This window comes from Marmota flaviventris, chromosome 18, assembly GCF_047511675.1.
Source record: "Marmota flaviventris isolate mMarFla1 chromosome 18, mMarFla1.hap1, whole genome shotgun sequence".
NCBI lineage: Eukaryota > Metazoa > Chordata > Mammalia > Rodentia > Sciuridae > Marmota > Marmota flaviventris.
Genome location: NC_092515.1, coordinates 2,902,634 through 2,917,799, shown reverse-complemented (window position 1 = coordinate 2,917,799; position 15,166 = coordinate 2,902,634). Strand labels below are relative to the sequence as shown.

Below are 15,166 nucleotides of genomic sequence, written 5' to 3'. Positions count from 1 at the left end.
GGTGGCCAATCAGAGCGCAGTTTTGTCGCAATTTCGGCGCAGGTTTGAGACGTCATCAGTGAGTGTCGACCGCTCTCGCAAAGCTGATATCCTAGGCGCCGTGGAGCGGAGTGAGGAGGTGAGTGTGATGGAGGCGAGGGAAGGGCGGGAGGCCGGGCGCCGGGGTCTGCGCGGGAAGTGTGTGAGGAGAAGGACAAGGAGAGGTCTTCCTAGGCCGGTCGCTGAAAGGTCTGCTGTGCTTCTCCCGTGGCACGGCCCCGGGGGCGTGACCGGCGCCCTCTCGGATGCCCGGGAGGCGAACTTCATCGCGGATCGCTTAAGTAATCACGAGTGTGCGGAGCGCCTTAGGGCAACACGCAGGGCGTGTGGGGTGCATCACAAAGCTCCCTGGGCTGGAATGGGGTGCAGGGGTCGGACGGGGACAAGGAACGCGCGGGGCCGAGGCGTTGGGCCGGGGAAGAGTGAGGCGAAGAGGACTGACTGCACGAGGCTCCGGAGACACGAGAAGAAGGTGGTAAGTCTTAGCAAGGTGGCGGTGAGAGGGGTGTGCTGTGGAGACGCCCCCAGGGAACAAAGGAAAGCGCTTGTCCTTATGGAGTCTGCATACTAGAGCTGAAACGAAGGACCAGGGCCTGCCTTCTGGTAATAGGAGGGACTCAACTGGGGTATGGTCTTGCTCCCCATAGGCTTTGGGATGTCTCTGGCAGATGAACTCTTGGCTGATCTTGAGGAGGCAGCAGAAGAGGAGGAAGGAGGAAGCTATGGAGAAGAAGAGGAGGAACCAGCCATCGAGGATGTACAGGAGGAGACACAGCTGGATCTTTCTGGGGACTCTGTCAAAAGTATTGCCAAGCTATGGGACAGCAAGATGGTGAGAGGATGAGGGTGCGGATGGCTATAAAGAGAAGCTCCCAGGAGCAGAGGGTGGGAGCCATAACTCTTCTTTAACAGTCCTGGATTCTGACTCTACTCTCCTTTCCTGACAGTTTGCTGAGATCATGATGAAGATTGAGGAATATATCAGCAAGCAGGCCAGAGCTTCAGAAGGTACTTCCTCCCCTTTGTCCCTTGTCCTGCTGGGCCTTCTTGCTCTTTTGCTCTATGTTGCTTTGAAAATTGAGTGTAGTTCCCTCTCATCCTTTTCCAGAGCCATTTTCTTTTCTTTTTTATTCCACTCCAATTCATTTATCCCCTAAAAATACATTGCATTATAAAGCTGACACTTAAGTGTTTACTCTGTTGAGCACTTACTAATTTTGATAGTACTTACTTCAAGGTTCCCCAAACTTTAGTGATTGACATGACCAGTTGGAGAGTTTTTGCTATTGTGTAAACCATATGTCCTATTATTAACATTTGCTTCAAATTAATGAATGTTTCTGCTTAAGTTTAAAAACTAAAGGAATTACTATTACAAATGGAACACTGGGAGTCATTTGATAAATACAAAGTAACCATAAAAATAAATACAGTTGTTAGGGTGTCACCTAAATTCTTTTCACACTTCCAACTTTGGGGAACACTGGGTCATCTCTTAAGCACTCAGATCACATCTTAAGAGTGCAGTTTGGTTTCCATTCCTCCTCTTCTGGGCAGGATGGGCTCTCAAGTGAAATTCCCTAGCAGTGGAATTCCTGGGAAGCTGCTGGGCATAGGAATGATGTAGTCAGAGTAGAGCTTCAGGGAGATTCACTTCTTCCATTATTTAACACTTTCCTGAGCCCTCTCAGTTGAATCAGCCCAGGTCTCTGCTTTCAAAATGCTGAGGGTCTAGTGGAGGAGTTAGGCCAGGCTCCAGGCAGTTATTGGTGGGTGGTGACAGGCTCAGTACACTTCAGAGCCACAGGGTGGGTTAGCTGAACCTGTCTCAGGGGTCAAGGAAGAAGTGATACCTGAATTAGAGTTTGGAGCATGAGTACATATACCAAGCAAAGAAAGGGAGGAAGGCGTCCCAGAGCAAGAGAACAGCATGCCCAGAGCTCCAGGCATAACTAGGAAGATGCCAGCTCCTACAGGTTCTAGGTGCTAGTCTGAGGAACTTCTTGACCCAGAGAGCCATGCATGGGCAGTTCAGAAATGGACAACTTCCTGAAGTCAGGCCAGGCTCAGGGATTGAGTCAGAGTTGCTTGGACTTGGAATTTGGTGGGGAAGGTGGACACAAAACAACTCAAACCAGGTGGTGATCCTTGCCTAGCAGAGGTAGCGTGTGTTATGGAGTGCAGAGGAGACATCTGGTTACCTTGGGTCACCATCTGAGTCTTAAGGGCTTCAAGAGGCATTTGGGCGTTCAGGTTAAAGACATTACGACTCTGACTCTGAAGCCACCCTGCCTGCAGTCAGGTCTCAGCTCTGCCATCTACTGACTCCAACATCAGACAGCGCCCTCCATTTCCTTCTTGGCAATTCTGATGTAATGTCCACCTCCCTGGGTGGTTGTGGATGAAGTAAATTAGCACGTATGACACTTAGAACAATGCCTGACACATCCCTGCTAAGTCCCGACTGTGACAGCTGCTGTGGCTGCTGCTCGTGATGATAGGGTCAATGTCAATCCCATGGCTGTGAGTACTAACACAGAACGAGGAGCTTCTAGAAACAGACTGAGGAAGGGAGGTTTGAGGGAGAGGAACAGCACATGTGAAAGCCAGAGGAGTGAAACTGAAGTCTGGCCTTTGCGGCTGGAGTGTGAGGAAATGGAGGTGTGCTGAGAGGACGGGCTACGAGACTGAGAGCCAGACTGCAGAGCTGGTGCGTCCTCAAGTGCCAGCTGAGTGGCTGCAGGGTCTGAGCACCAAAGGTGCCGCCTCGTACTGGTCCTTACCAGGCTTCTAGGCATATGAGGCCTTGAATATCAGTCTGGGGAGCTTAGTTGTGAGCCTTGGGGTAACAGGGAGCCATAGGAGGTTTTAGTTCTGGGGCACAATGGGGTCAAGTCTAGACTGGCCGACAGGGCAGACCAGAGGGAGAGATTGGAGGCAGGCCGTGAGTTCCGGGGTATTTGCAAACATAGATCCATCAGCTAGTGGACGTTCAGCCTTCCCGCTTCCCTCCAGCTTCATGCCCCTAGCTGTACCTAGGAGGTGTGGAGTTTAAGCACACACCCATCTAGGCTGCTTCTCATCCTCACAGTGATGGGACCAGTAGAGGCAGCCCCTGAGTACCGTGTCATCGTGGATGCCAACAACCTGACTGTGGAGATCGAGAATGAGCTGAGTGAGTGCCGGGAAGGGCGGTGAAGACAGCTGGTCTCCCCTCAGTCCCTGCCCTCCCCACAGGAGGGACAAGCAGGAACCTGGACCACTTCCTTCACTGGCCATTCCCAGGGGGCTTCCCCCAAGCCCTGGTGTTAGCTCGAATCCAGGTTCCGCCGCTGTCACAGTGGCTTTCATGTGATATGTGAGTCAGAGTCAGCAGACCAGGCCTGGTGTCACCGTTGAGTCTCTGCAGGACCCAGGCTCTTTCTGTCTTGTTGCTCTGTCACCTATTTCATGCTACAGGGTGATGCCCTGCTTCCATCCCTTACCTCCACACCCCCACCAGTAGGTGGGAGGGAAGAGAAGGTCCTGGTTCTTTTTTTCTCAAGGGCATGACCTGGATATTGCACAGGTCACTTTGGTTCACACCTTGTGGGCCAGAACTAACTCATGTGGGCACACCTACCATTAAAAGCAGCCAGGAAATGTAGCCTTTATACTGGATGTCCATGTGCCAAGCTGTGATTCAGGGGTGTGGTTTCTAAAGGAAGAGGGGGCAGTGGACATTAGGAACAACCAGTAGAGCCTGCCAACCCCTCACTGGACATCTGCTCTTCCTTAGACATCATCCATAAGTTCATCCGTGATAAGTACTCAAAGAGATTCCCTGAACTGGAGTCCTTGGTCCCCAACGCATTGGATTACATCCGCACAGTCAAGGTGAGTGGACCCTGGAAGAACTGAGGCCATTAGAGTGCAAAAGGGGGCAAGGCCCACTCAGGCCCTTGGTCCAGAAACCTCGAGGTCTGGACATGACGGGAGAGGTGACTGGAAGCTATGGTGTTCCCATCTGCTCAGCAGAGAGGGATGGAACCAGGAGGGATATTCTTGTGCCACTCCCTGTGCCCCCACCCCTTGCTGCTGTCTTCCCTTCATCTCCCAATGGGATCCCCACTGGCCTGACTATTATTGCCCCAGCTGTGGCCAGAGCGGGTGACATTTGAGTTGAGGTCTGAGGGCTGACCCAGCAGCCATGTAAAGATACAGAGGACTGTTGCGTAAGTGCAAAAACCCTGACTGGCAGGAGGCAAGAGGAAAGGAGGAGGGGCAGGGAGCGAGGCTAGAAAGGGAGACCACGTCAGACCTATAAGGTTCTGAGTCTCATAGGAGGGCCGAGGGAATTTGAGAAAAGAGCAGCAGGAGGAGAAGAACACGCCCCCCCAACCCCGTGTCCCTGAAAAGACCAGGATGGTGGCAGAGGAAGTCCTTTTCACTACATCTGTGCCCATAGTTGAATGGACCAGTGGGCTTATTCAGGGCATTTCCCCTGGGTGACAGCTCTGCTCAGGCCCATTTCTGGATCAGCCAAGCAGGCAGACAAAGCTAATACTCTGAGCGAAGCTTTGGGAACTGGTAAGAGGAAGGAGAAGCTCCGCATGTATAGACTACAACTTCCCAGTGTCCCCAAGAAGAGTCCCAGACGGGTTGCTGAGCAAGAGCCAACTTCGTCCTGAGTTCAAGGACCCTGCTCCCTCCCCTCCCTACCTCAGGAGCTGGGCAACAGCCTGGACAAGTGCAAGAACAACGAGAACCTGCAGCAGATCCTGACCAACGCCACCATCATGGTCGTCAGTGTCACCGCCTCCACCACCCAGGGGTACGTGTGCCAGGGGATGCTGTGCTGCACATCTCCCCAGGCCTGGTTCACAACAGAGGCCAGAAAGGGCAGGACCAGGGCCCAGGCTGGCCAGGGTGGTGCTAGCTGAGAACTGTGATTCCCTTGTGCCTCGGCTTCTGGGATGATAGGACTTGACGGCCCTGAATCTACGCGCGGGTGTGCCCACACACAGCAGGGGGGGCCTGGGCTGAAACCAGGCAGCTGGGGCACTTAGCAGGGCTGGGGCCATTCGCCTTGCAGGCAGCAGCTGTCTGAGGAGGAGCTGGAGCGGCTGGAGGAGGCCTGCGACATGGCGCTGGAGCTGAATGCCTCCAAGCACCGCATCTATGAGTACGTGGAGTCCCGGATGTCCTTCATCGCACCCAACCTGTCCATCATCATCGGAGCATCCACAGCTGCCAAGATCATGGGTGAGGCCCTAGGCCATGTCCCACAGACAGGTTGGCCAATGTATTGTGTGACTCTGGGAGCTCTAGTCCCTCAGAATGTGACTACATTTGGACATACGGTCTTGCTTTAAGGATTCATTCTTTTGATGAGGTAGTTTGCGTGATCCTTAAAAACACCCTGTGGGGGCTGGGGCTGGGGCCTATCCATAGCGCACTTGCCTGGCACGTGTGAGGCACTGGGTTTGACTCTTTAGCACCACATATAAATAAATAAAGACCCATCAACAGCTAAAAAAAACACCCTGTGGCTGGTGCAGTGGGGCACACCTATAATCCCAGCAACCAGGGAGCAGAGACAGAAGGACTGAAAGCTCAAGACCTGCATCAGCAACTCAGCAAGGTCCTATGCAACTAGCAAGACACTGTCTCAAAATAAAATAGAAAGGGCTGGGTTGTGGCTCAGTGGCAAGGCCCTTGCCTAGCAGGTACGAGGCCCAAGTGGATACCCAGTGCTGCAGAGCCGCACAACACCACTGTGGAGCCTCGTGTACAGCCCCCGTCCCCTTCCCCCGGAAACCAGGATGACTAGGCCCACGCACGGTCGTCAGAGGAGCCCTGGTTTGAAGAAAACTGTTCCAAAGCAGTCAGTATCCTTAGAGTGCAGTAGTGTGGCTTAGCATGGACTTTGGGGTCACTTCTGTTGGGTTTCCTCTGAACCTCCTCTGCATCTCTCTCCAGTGAGATGAGAGGCGTCAGTCCTTCCTGGCAGGGCCTCTGTGGGGATCCAAGCAGATCCTCATGTAAAGGCATGGAGCACACAGTGAGTCTCCAGACACACGCCCCATGTTTCCTCTGACCTCTCCTCTCCTGCTGCAGGCGTGGCTGGTGGCCTGACCAACCTCTCCAAGATGCCTGCCTGCAACATCATGCTGCTCGGGGCCCAACGCAAGACGCTCTCTGGCTTCTCGTCTACCTCGGTGTTGCCCCATACTGGCTACATCTACCACAGTGACATCGTGCAGTCCCTGCCCCCGGTGAGCCCTCCCTGTTGTCACTCCTCAGCCCCAGCTCTTGCACAGCTGTCAGTAACCGTTAGGAGCCTGGAGAACAGGGTAGTGCAGGCACAGGAATGAGGACATGGGTTCTGAAGCACCGCAGAGCAATTGGGTGAGCTCAGCGAGGGCTGCTCACCATGCTTTGGGCTTGTCCTCTGTAAAGTGGGGAGATGGTGTCTGCTTCATGCGGCTGCTGTGAGGACCCATTATGTACAGAACACCTACAGAGCAGGACTGGACGAGCAGCCTGAGGTTAGCTTGTGAGTGAGGGGCCCAAGACCCCTCAGGTTTGGTGATTCCCTAGAAGGATCTGCGGGGCTGCCTGAGAGATGCTGGTATGGCTTATTACAGGGGCAGATTCACATCAGCCAACAAGAGGTCTAGGGCTTGGATCCAGGAGAGAGAAGCACCTCAGGACTCAGTTCCTGTCCCTTGGAGTCAGGACACTGTTGCTTCCTTGCATCAGCACATGATAGGCACAAAGTATCACCAACAGGAAGCTCTTGTAAGCCTCAGTGTTAGGCTCTTGGGGCTCAGCTGCATGGACATGATCAAGTTGCCCTTATGACTGATCTCAGTCTGCAAACAAGAGCCCCCAGCCTAAGTCACATGGCTGGTCTTCCCTGAGGGACCAGCTGTATAGGTACACTGGACCACCTCATAACCAGCCAGCCAGCCCAAGTGCTGCAGGCCTGCAAAGGTCACCTCCCAGGAGCCCAGGGCAAAGTTAAATTCTTTAATACACATTGCTGCCTCTGGCTTTGTTGTTTTAATGTTATCTATCAAGTCTGTGACCATGGGCTTTCTGCACAGTTTTCATGTTTCTTAGAACAGGAGCCACCTCCCTTTAGAAGCACAGAAGCGTGAATCTCAGGGACACGCGGATGAGTCTTTTTATTTTAGTCACCACGTACTTTGCTTCTGTTACTTAGTAACCTCCCGTTTGTGATACCATTAAGTTCCCTTCTTAAACAGGTTTGTGCTGTGTGAGAGTAGGTTAAGAAAAAGGGTTGATGGCCGTGTGACAGTGCAGGGACAGCGATGGCTGGAATGGTGACGGTGGCGGTTGAGACCATGGTGGCTGGAGTTTTAGAAACACTTAGGGATTTCCCTGAGTCCTCACCACACTGTGAAGATGGCACTTCACTCTGCTCCAGTGTTGCCAGCTGCTCTTGGCGCCCATTTTACAGAGGAGGAAACCGAGGTGCTGAGTGTTGGTGGCTTCTCCAAGAGCATGCGGGTAGTGCAGTCATCTGGATCCAGGCCATCGGCCCAGAGCTGGGGTCCACCTCTGCTGCTTGGCCCAGGCGCCGCCTCACACTCCCTCTTGTGTGGGAGCCACGGCTCTGGGACAGGCAGGTCTGGGTCCAGCCCTGGTCTGTTGGCCGTGGTCCTGTGCCCTGGCCAGCTTCCCTTCTGTCTGTGGGATGGGGGAACACTGTTGGTGGCCGGTGCTGAACGGGCATCTGCATGTGGGTTTTCTCCTTTGGTCCTCATGGTGACCTTCCAGGTCAGGTACCGCTACTAGAACACCTGGGGAGCCAGCAGCGTGCCCTGAATTACATACTCCCAGGGGAGGGTGAAGGTGTTGGAGCCCAGTACTCGTGGCCAGGGTCCTCTGGCACTACCTGTCCTACTCCAACCCAGGCCATGTCACCAAGGGCCCCTCCTTTCCTTTGTTCCAGGATCTCCGGCGGAAAGCAGCCCGGCTGGTGGCTGCCAAGTGCACGCTGGCAGCCCGTGTGGACAGCTTCCATGAGAGCACCGAGGGGAAGGTGAGGGCGGCTGGCATCTGGGTCTGTCCAGGGGGGAGCCATCCCCAGAGGCCCACAGCATATGTCAGGACCGCCCAGGTGGTGTGTCTGTCTGTGATCCCCATGGAGGCCGGATCTCCCCCACCCGCCCTGTGTTCCTCTCCTGGGACTGATGTAGCAAGTCAGCACAAACTTGGGGCTTAAAACACAGGTTTATTATCTCACAGTCCTGGAGGTCAGAAGTCCAAAATGCAAAATGGGTCTCGAAAAGCTGATGTCCAGGTGCCAGTAGGGCTGTTCCCTTCTGGGAGCCTTGTCCCTATGCCTTTTGCAGCTTCCAGAGGTGGCCTCCTTCCTGGGCCAGCCACCCCCCACCATTTCCAAAGCCAGCCGTGCAGCGTCTTGGCCTCTCCAGCTCTGCTTCCATCTTCCTGTCTCCTCTGTTTTAAGACCCCTGTAATGACATTGAGCCCACACTGATAATGGGAGCATGTCTCCACCTCACAGTCATTACCTCAGTCACATCCACAAAGACTCTTTGCTGTGCATGGTGACAGTCGTGGGTTCTGGTGGTTTGAACAAGGACATCCTCGGGGGGTGTTGAGGGGACATTGTTTTGCAGTATCCTCTCTACAAGCAGGGGCTCCTGGACCTCATTCAAGCAGTTATTCAGCAACTTCTGTTTTCCTTCCTGGATTTGTTCGGGAAAGTAGGTCTGTCTCCATCTGGCGCATCTTTGTTTTCCAGGCAGCTGCCTGGTGGTGTCAGGTGCTCGGCCTCTCTGTCTCCTGTCTCAGCTGGGGACACAGCAGGGGCGGCACAGACACAGGGGCGGGCGTGACCGATGGTAAACCATGTGTGTAGTTGTCCCTCAGGGCTAAGTGAATAAATAAATGCCAGGAGTCATTCAGGGACCGGGTGGGAGGGAAGTGAGATGCCCACGTAGCTGGGATGCCAGGGAGGGTGTCTCTGAAGGGGAGAGGACTTAGGGGGTGACTTGCATGGATGCGTGGGGGAAGAACACTCCAGGCAGAGGAAATGATCAGGGTAGGGGCCCTGAGGCTGGAGCACTGTGAGCCCCAGGAGAGGGGGCCTGGGGACACAGGTAGATAGTTCACAGGCCAACATACTCTGGCTGTGATAGAGGTGCCCAAAAGGGGCCAGCTGGAGTCATTCTGAAGGAAGAGCCTCGAGTGATCCGCGGTGTGGGAGAGAGGCTGTGGAGGTGACCTGCCGTCTACTGGTCTGGGAACGAGGGGGCAGAAGACTGGAGAGGGGAGGAGGCAGGGATTCTGCCTGGCTGTGTTACCGTTGAAGCGTTCCTGTAGAGGTGGTTGTCCATGGGGTGCTGAACTCAGAGGTGCGGGCTAAGCCCCAGGTAAAGGTTCAAGGGTCATGAAGTCCTAGATGGGATTTGAAGCCCTGAGAGTCCATGGGATCCTGTAGGACCCCAGGAGGAAGACTCCTGAGGAGACTGCTCTGGTGGACAGGGATGGTGGGTGGATGGGCAAGGCCTGGTGGGCAGCCACCGCCTCTCCTCACCCCTCCCCAGGTGGGCTATGAACTGAAGGACGAGATTGAGCGCAAGTTTGACAAGTGGCAGGAGCCGCCACCTGTAAAGCAAGTGAAGCCCCTGCCTGCACCCCTGGATGGACAGCGGAAGAAGCGAGGTGGCCGCAGGTGAGCAGCCCTGGGTCCAGGGCTGGTGGAAAAGGAAGAGGCTGCCGTGCTCTCAGCTGATTCCTGGGCCTCTGCTCCCCGCCCCTGTTGCAGGTACCGCAAGATGAAGGAGCGGCTGGGGCTGACGGAGATCCGGAAGCAGGCCAACCGCATGAGCTTTGGAGAGGTCAGATCCCTGCCTGGCAGCCAAGGAACCTTGGTGTCCTCCCACTCTCTGGTCCCACTCTCCTATCCCAGCCTGTCCCCTTGCCCAGCTCCCCAGCTCCCCACAAGTCTCCTCCGCACCCAGGCTCCTCAGCTGAGCCCTACGGGCCTTTCCAGCTCCTCCCTCCTACCTTGAGGCTGCTTCAGGGCTCAGCTGACTTTGTGAGGGGCCCAACTGCTCATGAGCCCCCTGGCTGCACTCCGTCCTATATCTGAGCATCCTCCAGCGGGTCCCTCAAGAACTAGCTCAAGAACGGGGTGCCATCTTGGCAGTGAACCCCACCCCACTTCTTGCCTCTAATGTGCTCGTGATGGAGCAGTGAGCTATCACTGCAACTCAGGGAGTAGCACCAGAATCCTGTTTCTCAAGGGTCCCAGCATCACCTGAGCACTGTCAGGCAGGGGTCTTGAGTGCCCTTGGGCTGGGGCTTCACAAGGCACTCAGACTGAATGGGTGTCTTTGAGGCCAGCACTCGAGACTGCTGGGTTTCAGCAAGTTGGAGGGTGCCAAGGGGCTGGCTGAGTATAGTCCTTGTGTCTGACTGAAAGATTCTCTCCCTCCCACCAGATCGAGGAGGATGCCTACCAGGAGGACCTAGGCTTTAGCCTGGGCCACCTGGGCAAATCAGGTAGTGGTCGTGTGCGGCAGACACAGGTGAATGAGGCCACCAAAGCCAGGATTTCTAAGACGCTACAGGTATGGGCCATCTGCATGGGGCCAGGGGGTAAAGGGGCCAGGGGCCAGGTGAGCCCAGATCACAGCCTCCCTTTCCCTCCCGCAGCGAACTCTACAGAAGCAGAGTGTGGTGTATGGTGGGAAATCCACAATCCGAGACCGCTCCTCTGGGACTGCCTCCAGTGTGGCCTTCACCCCTCTCCAGGTACCCTCACTCTCACCAGAGTCAGGTGCTCCTGCCCTGGGTTAGCTTTGCTCCCTGGCCTCTGAGTGATCCTGGTGAAGCTCCCTCCCCTCTGCCTCTAAAGAAGGCACATGATAGGGCTGTGGTGGAGTTTCATGTTGACAAGGTACATGAAGGGCTTAAGCAGCTCCTGGCATATAGTAAGTGTCAAAGATTAGCAGTGATGGGAGGCAACCCATGGCTGTGGTCAGCACAAACCAGCTTTAGAGTCAGGACTGGAACTGTGTCCAGCCATCCCTCTTACCCTCCATTTAGGTTACATCTGAGGCTTCAGGTCCTTGCCTTGGAAATGACTGGGGCATTGGGGTATCTCATGGCCTTGCTCAAGAAAGATGGCAGTCAGGTGGGCTTGGATGTCATGCCTGAGTTCAGGTCCCTGCCCAACAGTAACAGACAAGTGTGGAGCTGGGTATCTCTCTGCTTCAGCTTACTCACCACAAAGTAGGGTGAACCTGTCACGTAGTGTCAGGAGGAATCGATGAGTTCACTGACTCTCCAGCAAGTGTCTTGTTGAGTGGCCACAAAGTTTCCAGCACTGTTCTGGACTCTGGGATAATGAGAGAGACAAGTCTTCCCCTCGAGGTTATGGGGCAGCAGGGTAGTGGACTGATGAGCAAAGCACCCAGTGTGTGAGAGGATGGCAAGAGCCAGGAAGAGACAGGGCAGCAGAGGGGCTGGGAAGGGTAGGGGTAGGGCAGCCAGGGAAGCCTCAGCAGAAGACAACAGGTATGCATTGGGCTGGGCATGGTGGCGTACACTGGTAATCTCAGCAACTTGGAAAGCTAAGGCAGGAGGACTGCAAGTTCAAGGCCAGCCTCAGCAACTTAGTGGGGCCTTAAGCAACTTAGCAAGATCCTGTCTCAAAATAAAAAAGTTGGGATATGACTCAGTGGTTAAGCCCCCTAGGTTCAGTCTCCGGACCAAAAAAAAAAAGAATTATTGTGTTGGAAGAATTCAGAACGGTACTACCACTATCCTTGGCTGGTTTTGGTGGTGGTGTGGTAGGACTTTGGGCTAGCCGCTTCCTCTGGGTCTCCGTTTCTTATCCAGAAACCAGGCAGGAATGGCTTTTCTCAAACACTGGTGATCTTAACATCATCTTGGGAACTAGTTAAAAAGCCTGATACCTAGGCCCCTCTCCTCAGCCCCAGGTCTGCTGATCAGAGTCTCCTGAGTTGAAGGAAACTCCAGGAACTGGTGAACCGTTTTCATGTCCACTGAAGCCTGAGGGCTTGGGAAGGATGGGGAGCTCTGACACGTGAAGAGGGCCATGGTGGAGGCCTGGCCTTTTCCCCACTCCACTTCTCATCCCCTCTTACTCTCCTCATCCAGGGTCTGGAGATTGTGAACCCACAAGCAGCTGAGAAGAAGGTGGCTGAGGCCAACCAGAAGTATTTCTCTAGCATGGCTGAGTTCCTCAAGGTCAAAAGTGAGAAGAGTGGCATCATGTCCACCTGAGAGATGGCATACGCCCAGGGTGGCCACCCACTGAAGAGAACTGGAAGCCCAGCCCTCTGAAGGGATCCAGCTCAGAGCCAGGAAGTTCTGGGGTGGAGAGCCTGCTCTGCCCTGCTGTTGGTTCAAGACCAGGACATCGATGGAGTCAATGGAAGAGGCTCTGTCCGCCACCCCCAGGACTAATACCACCACCCCATTCAGGGGCAGAACTGGTCTTCCTCATACTCATCTTTTTAACTGAGACAAGAGATCCTTTTTTAGGGAAGAGTGTAATTAAAAGCACAGTACAAAGATCTGTCCTTGGGGAGTGATCATTCATCCAACACCTTAGAGGAGCCAGAGCCACTGGGTTTAGGGAAAGAGCTTGGGCTTCCAATCCAGGTGGTGTCTGGGCCACCCCCCTCCCTTATCCTGGGGTCCTGGGTGAAGCCCTGGAGAACATCAGTCATCGTGATGCCCTGGCAGTATTGCCCTTAAAGGCTTCAGCATGCAACATGGGCAGACTGGATTGTTCTGGTCCCTTGGGCCAGTGGCTTCACCTTCCCAGCATTCACGCCCTCCCCATGAGGTACCTGGGAGGACTGGGAAGAATGCACAGCCCACAGGAGGGGCCCAATAGCTGGATTCTGTTATTTTTTTTTAAATCATTTATTTTTTAGAAATTGTTGGACACAATACCTTTATTTATTTTTATGTGGTGCTGAGGATCGAACCCAGGGCCTCATGCATGCTAAACAAGTGCTCTACTGCTGAGCCACAATCCAGCCCTGGATTCTGTTACTTTTAACCCATGTTTGCTGGGGGTAGGGGGTGCTGAGTTCTGACAAGGGTGAGGGAAGCAGACTTCCTGCACCAGTATGAACTACTGACTCTCAAAGTCCCTGCCAGGTAAGGAAAAGGAGCACACGTACACCCTCACTCACACTCACTGACCACCCTGTCTGGGGAACTGGGGCTCAGTTGAAGTGCCTTCACTCACTTAGGCTGAAGGGAGAGGTGTCCTGGTGAGCAACAGTGTCGTGGGAAAGGGTCCTTTGTCCACATCTCTCTTCAGAATCTCCTTTCCTTCCTTGACCTGCGTTTGTTATCTGCCATTGGTGGGTGGGGTGGAGGCATAGAGGTGTGAATCTCAAAATTCAGTATGCTTCAGAGTTCCTGGAAGACTTGTTAAAACATGTTTACTGGGCCCAGAGTTTGGTTCAGTTTCACTAGGGTGGCGCTTAAAATGTGCATTTCAAAGAAGTTCCCAGGTGGTTGATATTTATGCTGCTGATTCCAAGGACCACATTTTGGGGAGTCAATGCTCTAGAAAAATCTTCTGTGAGTGGCTCAGATTAGCTGCACACTGGAATCATTTCAGGAAAAATTACTGTCTGGTTCCCACCCCCAGAGAGTAATTTGGTTGGTCTAGTGTGAGCCTGGGAATCTGGATTTTTTTAAAGCTCCCCAAGTGATTCTATTGTGCAGCCAAGCCTGATCGTCATCTCTCTGCATTCTTGAGGTTCCAAGTGTGAAGTATGGACTAACAGCATGATCTATGAGCTTGTCAGGAAAGCAGAATCTGAGACCTCTTAAACCAAATCTGTATTTTAAGAAATCCCTAGATGATTTGTGAGATGCCTACAAGACATCTTTGTACCCATGGGCCACACTTTGAAAGGAAAGCTCTAGATCAGTAGCTCTCAAACTTCCTGGGAAATATGTAAAAATGCAGATTCCTGGGTGCCACTCCCTTAGATCGGTATGGTTCTAGAAATACGAATTTTTACAAGCATTCCTTCCTCTCTTGCCTCATGCAATTCTGACAGAGGTGGTGCAGAATGTCTAACAGGCCATTACTTTTCACCATAAGTATGAAAATGACAGTCATGCAAAAATAAATCCTCACCTGAACATTCAGTATGGTCAATTAGACTTTTTCCCCCAAGAAAAAGACAACGGAGCTGGGATGTGTAACGAGCAGGTGTTACTGGAGACAACCCAGGGAAGGGAAGGGCAGCCTCATCTGTACCTTCTGCGGCATACTTACTGAAGAAAGGTGCAGAGGACAGTATTCCACTGTTCGCTCACTTAACCAGTCAAGGCAGGACAAAACCTCCACTTCTCGCGCTTTCCAACCAATTCTGCTATATATGATACTAGTGACTTGGAGGCACTGTCTCAAGTTCCTTCCTTAATTCAGCAAATACTGAGATTTAGAGATGTTCTAAACAGAAGCAGTTAGAGAAAGACCATAAAACTTAGAATGCAAGAGATGCGGAAGGATGCTCCTGAGAGCCACACCTGCGGGATACACCCTAGGTCACACGATGTATGTGTAGATGCCGCCCCACTCGCTACATTATTGGTCAAACTGAGATGAATAACAGGACCTGCGAAGGAAAAGGGGTGGGCCTTCTTGCCTAGCTCCGCCCCCTCGGGCTGTCAGCTGTTTTGATTGGCAGATGAATTCAGTTCGGCACCAGCTAGGAAGGCACCTGTCTCGGATTAGGTACGCGGCTTTTAACGCCCACTCTCCATGCCTTCCTCCACTTTCCCCACCCACTTCCAGGTACAACCAATAGCTTCAAGGCAGAATGTACCCCGCAACCAATTAAGAATGGCTCCGAACTTGACGGACGACTTCCCGCCCCTGATCAGCTTGGCTCCTCCTCCCGACCAATTGGTTAAGGAGAGGGGGGCGGGTACATCCAATCAGCACGACACAGGCCTCCTGATGGACGCACAGGTCCTCGCGCTGGCGTGTTGTGCCCTGAGGCGGGAGGAGGAGGAGGAGCGAGGAAGAAAATCTGAGCCAATCCTAGCAGGCTGCGCGGGAGGCCAATCGAACGCC

The 15,166-nt window shown here is 53.6% G+C and overlaps 1 protein-coding gene across 1 annotated transcript; it reads left to right on the top strand.

The window, feature by feature from the left end:
* The first annotated feature begins 26 nt into the window (after nucleotides 1-26).
* On the top strand, nucleotides 27-12,632 carry Prpf31 (pre-mRNA processing factor 31). Its single transcript, XM_027921517.2, has 14 exons — nucleotides 27-118; nucleotides 687-871; nucleotides 987-1,047; nucleotides 3,131-3,214; nucleotides 3,818-3,915; nucleotides 4,746-4,852; nucleotides 5,114-5,283; nucleotides 6,139-6,296; nucleotides 8,003-8,092; nucleotides 9,624-9,751; nucleotides 9,845-9,917; nucleotides 10,524-10,652; nucleotides 10,738-10,836; nucleotides 12,208-12,632. The coding sequence occupies exons 2-14, from the start codon at nucleotides 695-697 to the stop codon at nucleotides 12,331-12,333; spliced, it is 1,500 nt and encodes a 499-aa protein (XP_027777318.1). The 5' UTR covers nucleotides 27-118; nucleotides 687-694; the 3' UTR covers nucleotides 12,334-12,632.
* The last annotated feature ends 2,534 nt before the right edge of the window (nucleotides 12,633-15,166 follow it).

Bases quoted from the DNA above. Each gene is read 5' to 3' on its own strand.
- Prpf31 (XM_027921517.2), top strand. From the start codon at position 695: ATGTCTCTGGCAGATGAACTCTTGGCTGATCTTGAGGAGGCAGCAGAA. The intron at 6,297-8,002 runs GTGAGCCCTCCC...CCTTTGTTCCAG, and splicing joins TCGTGCAGTCCCTGCCCCCG to GATCTCCGGCGGAAAGCAGC. The intron at 10,837-12,207 runs GTACCCTCACTC...CTCCTCATCCAG, and splicing joins TGGCCTTCACCCCTCTCCAG to GGTCTGGAGATTGTGAACCC.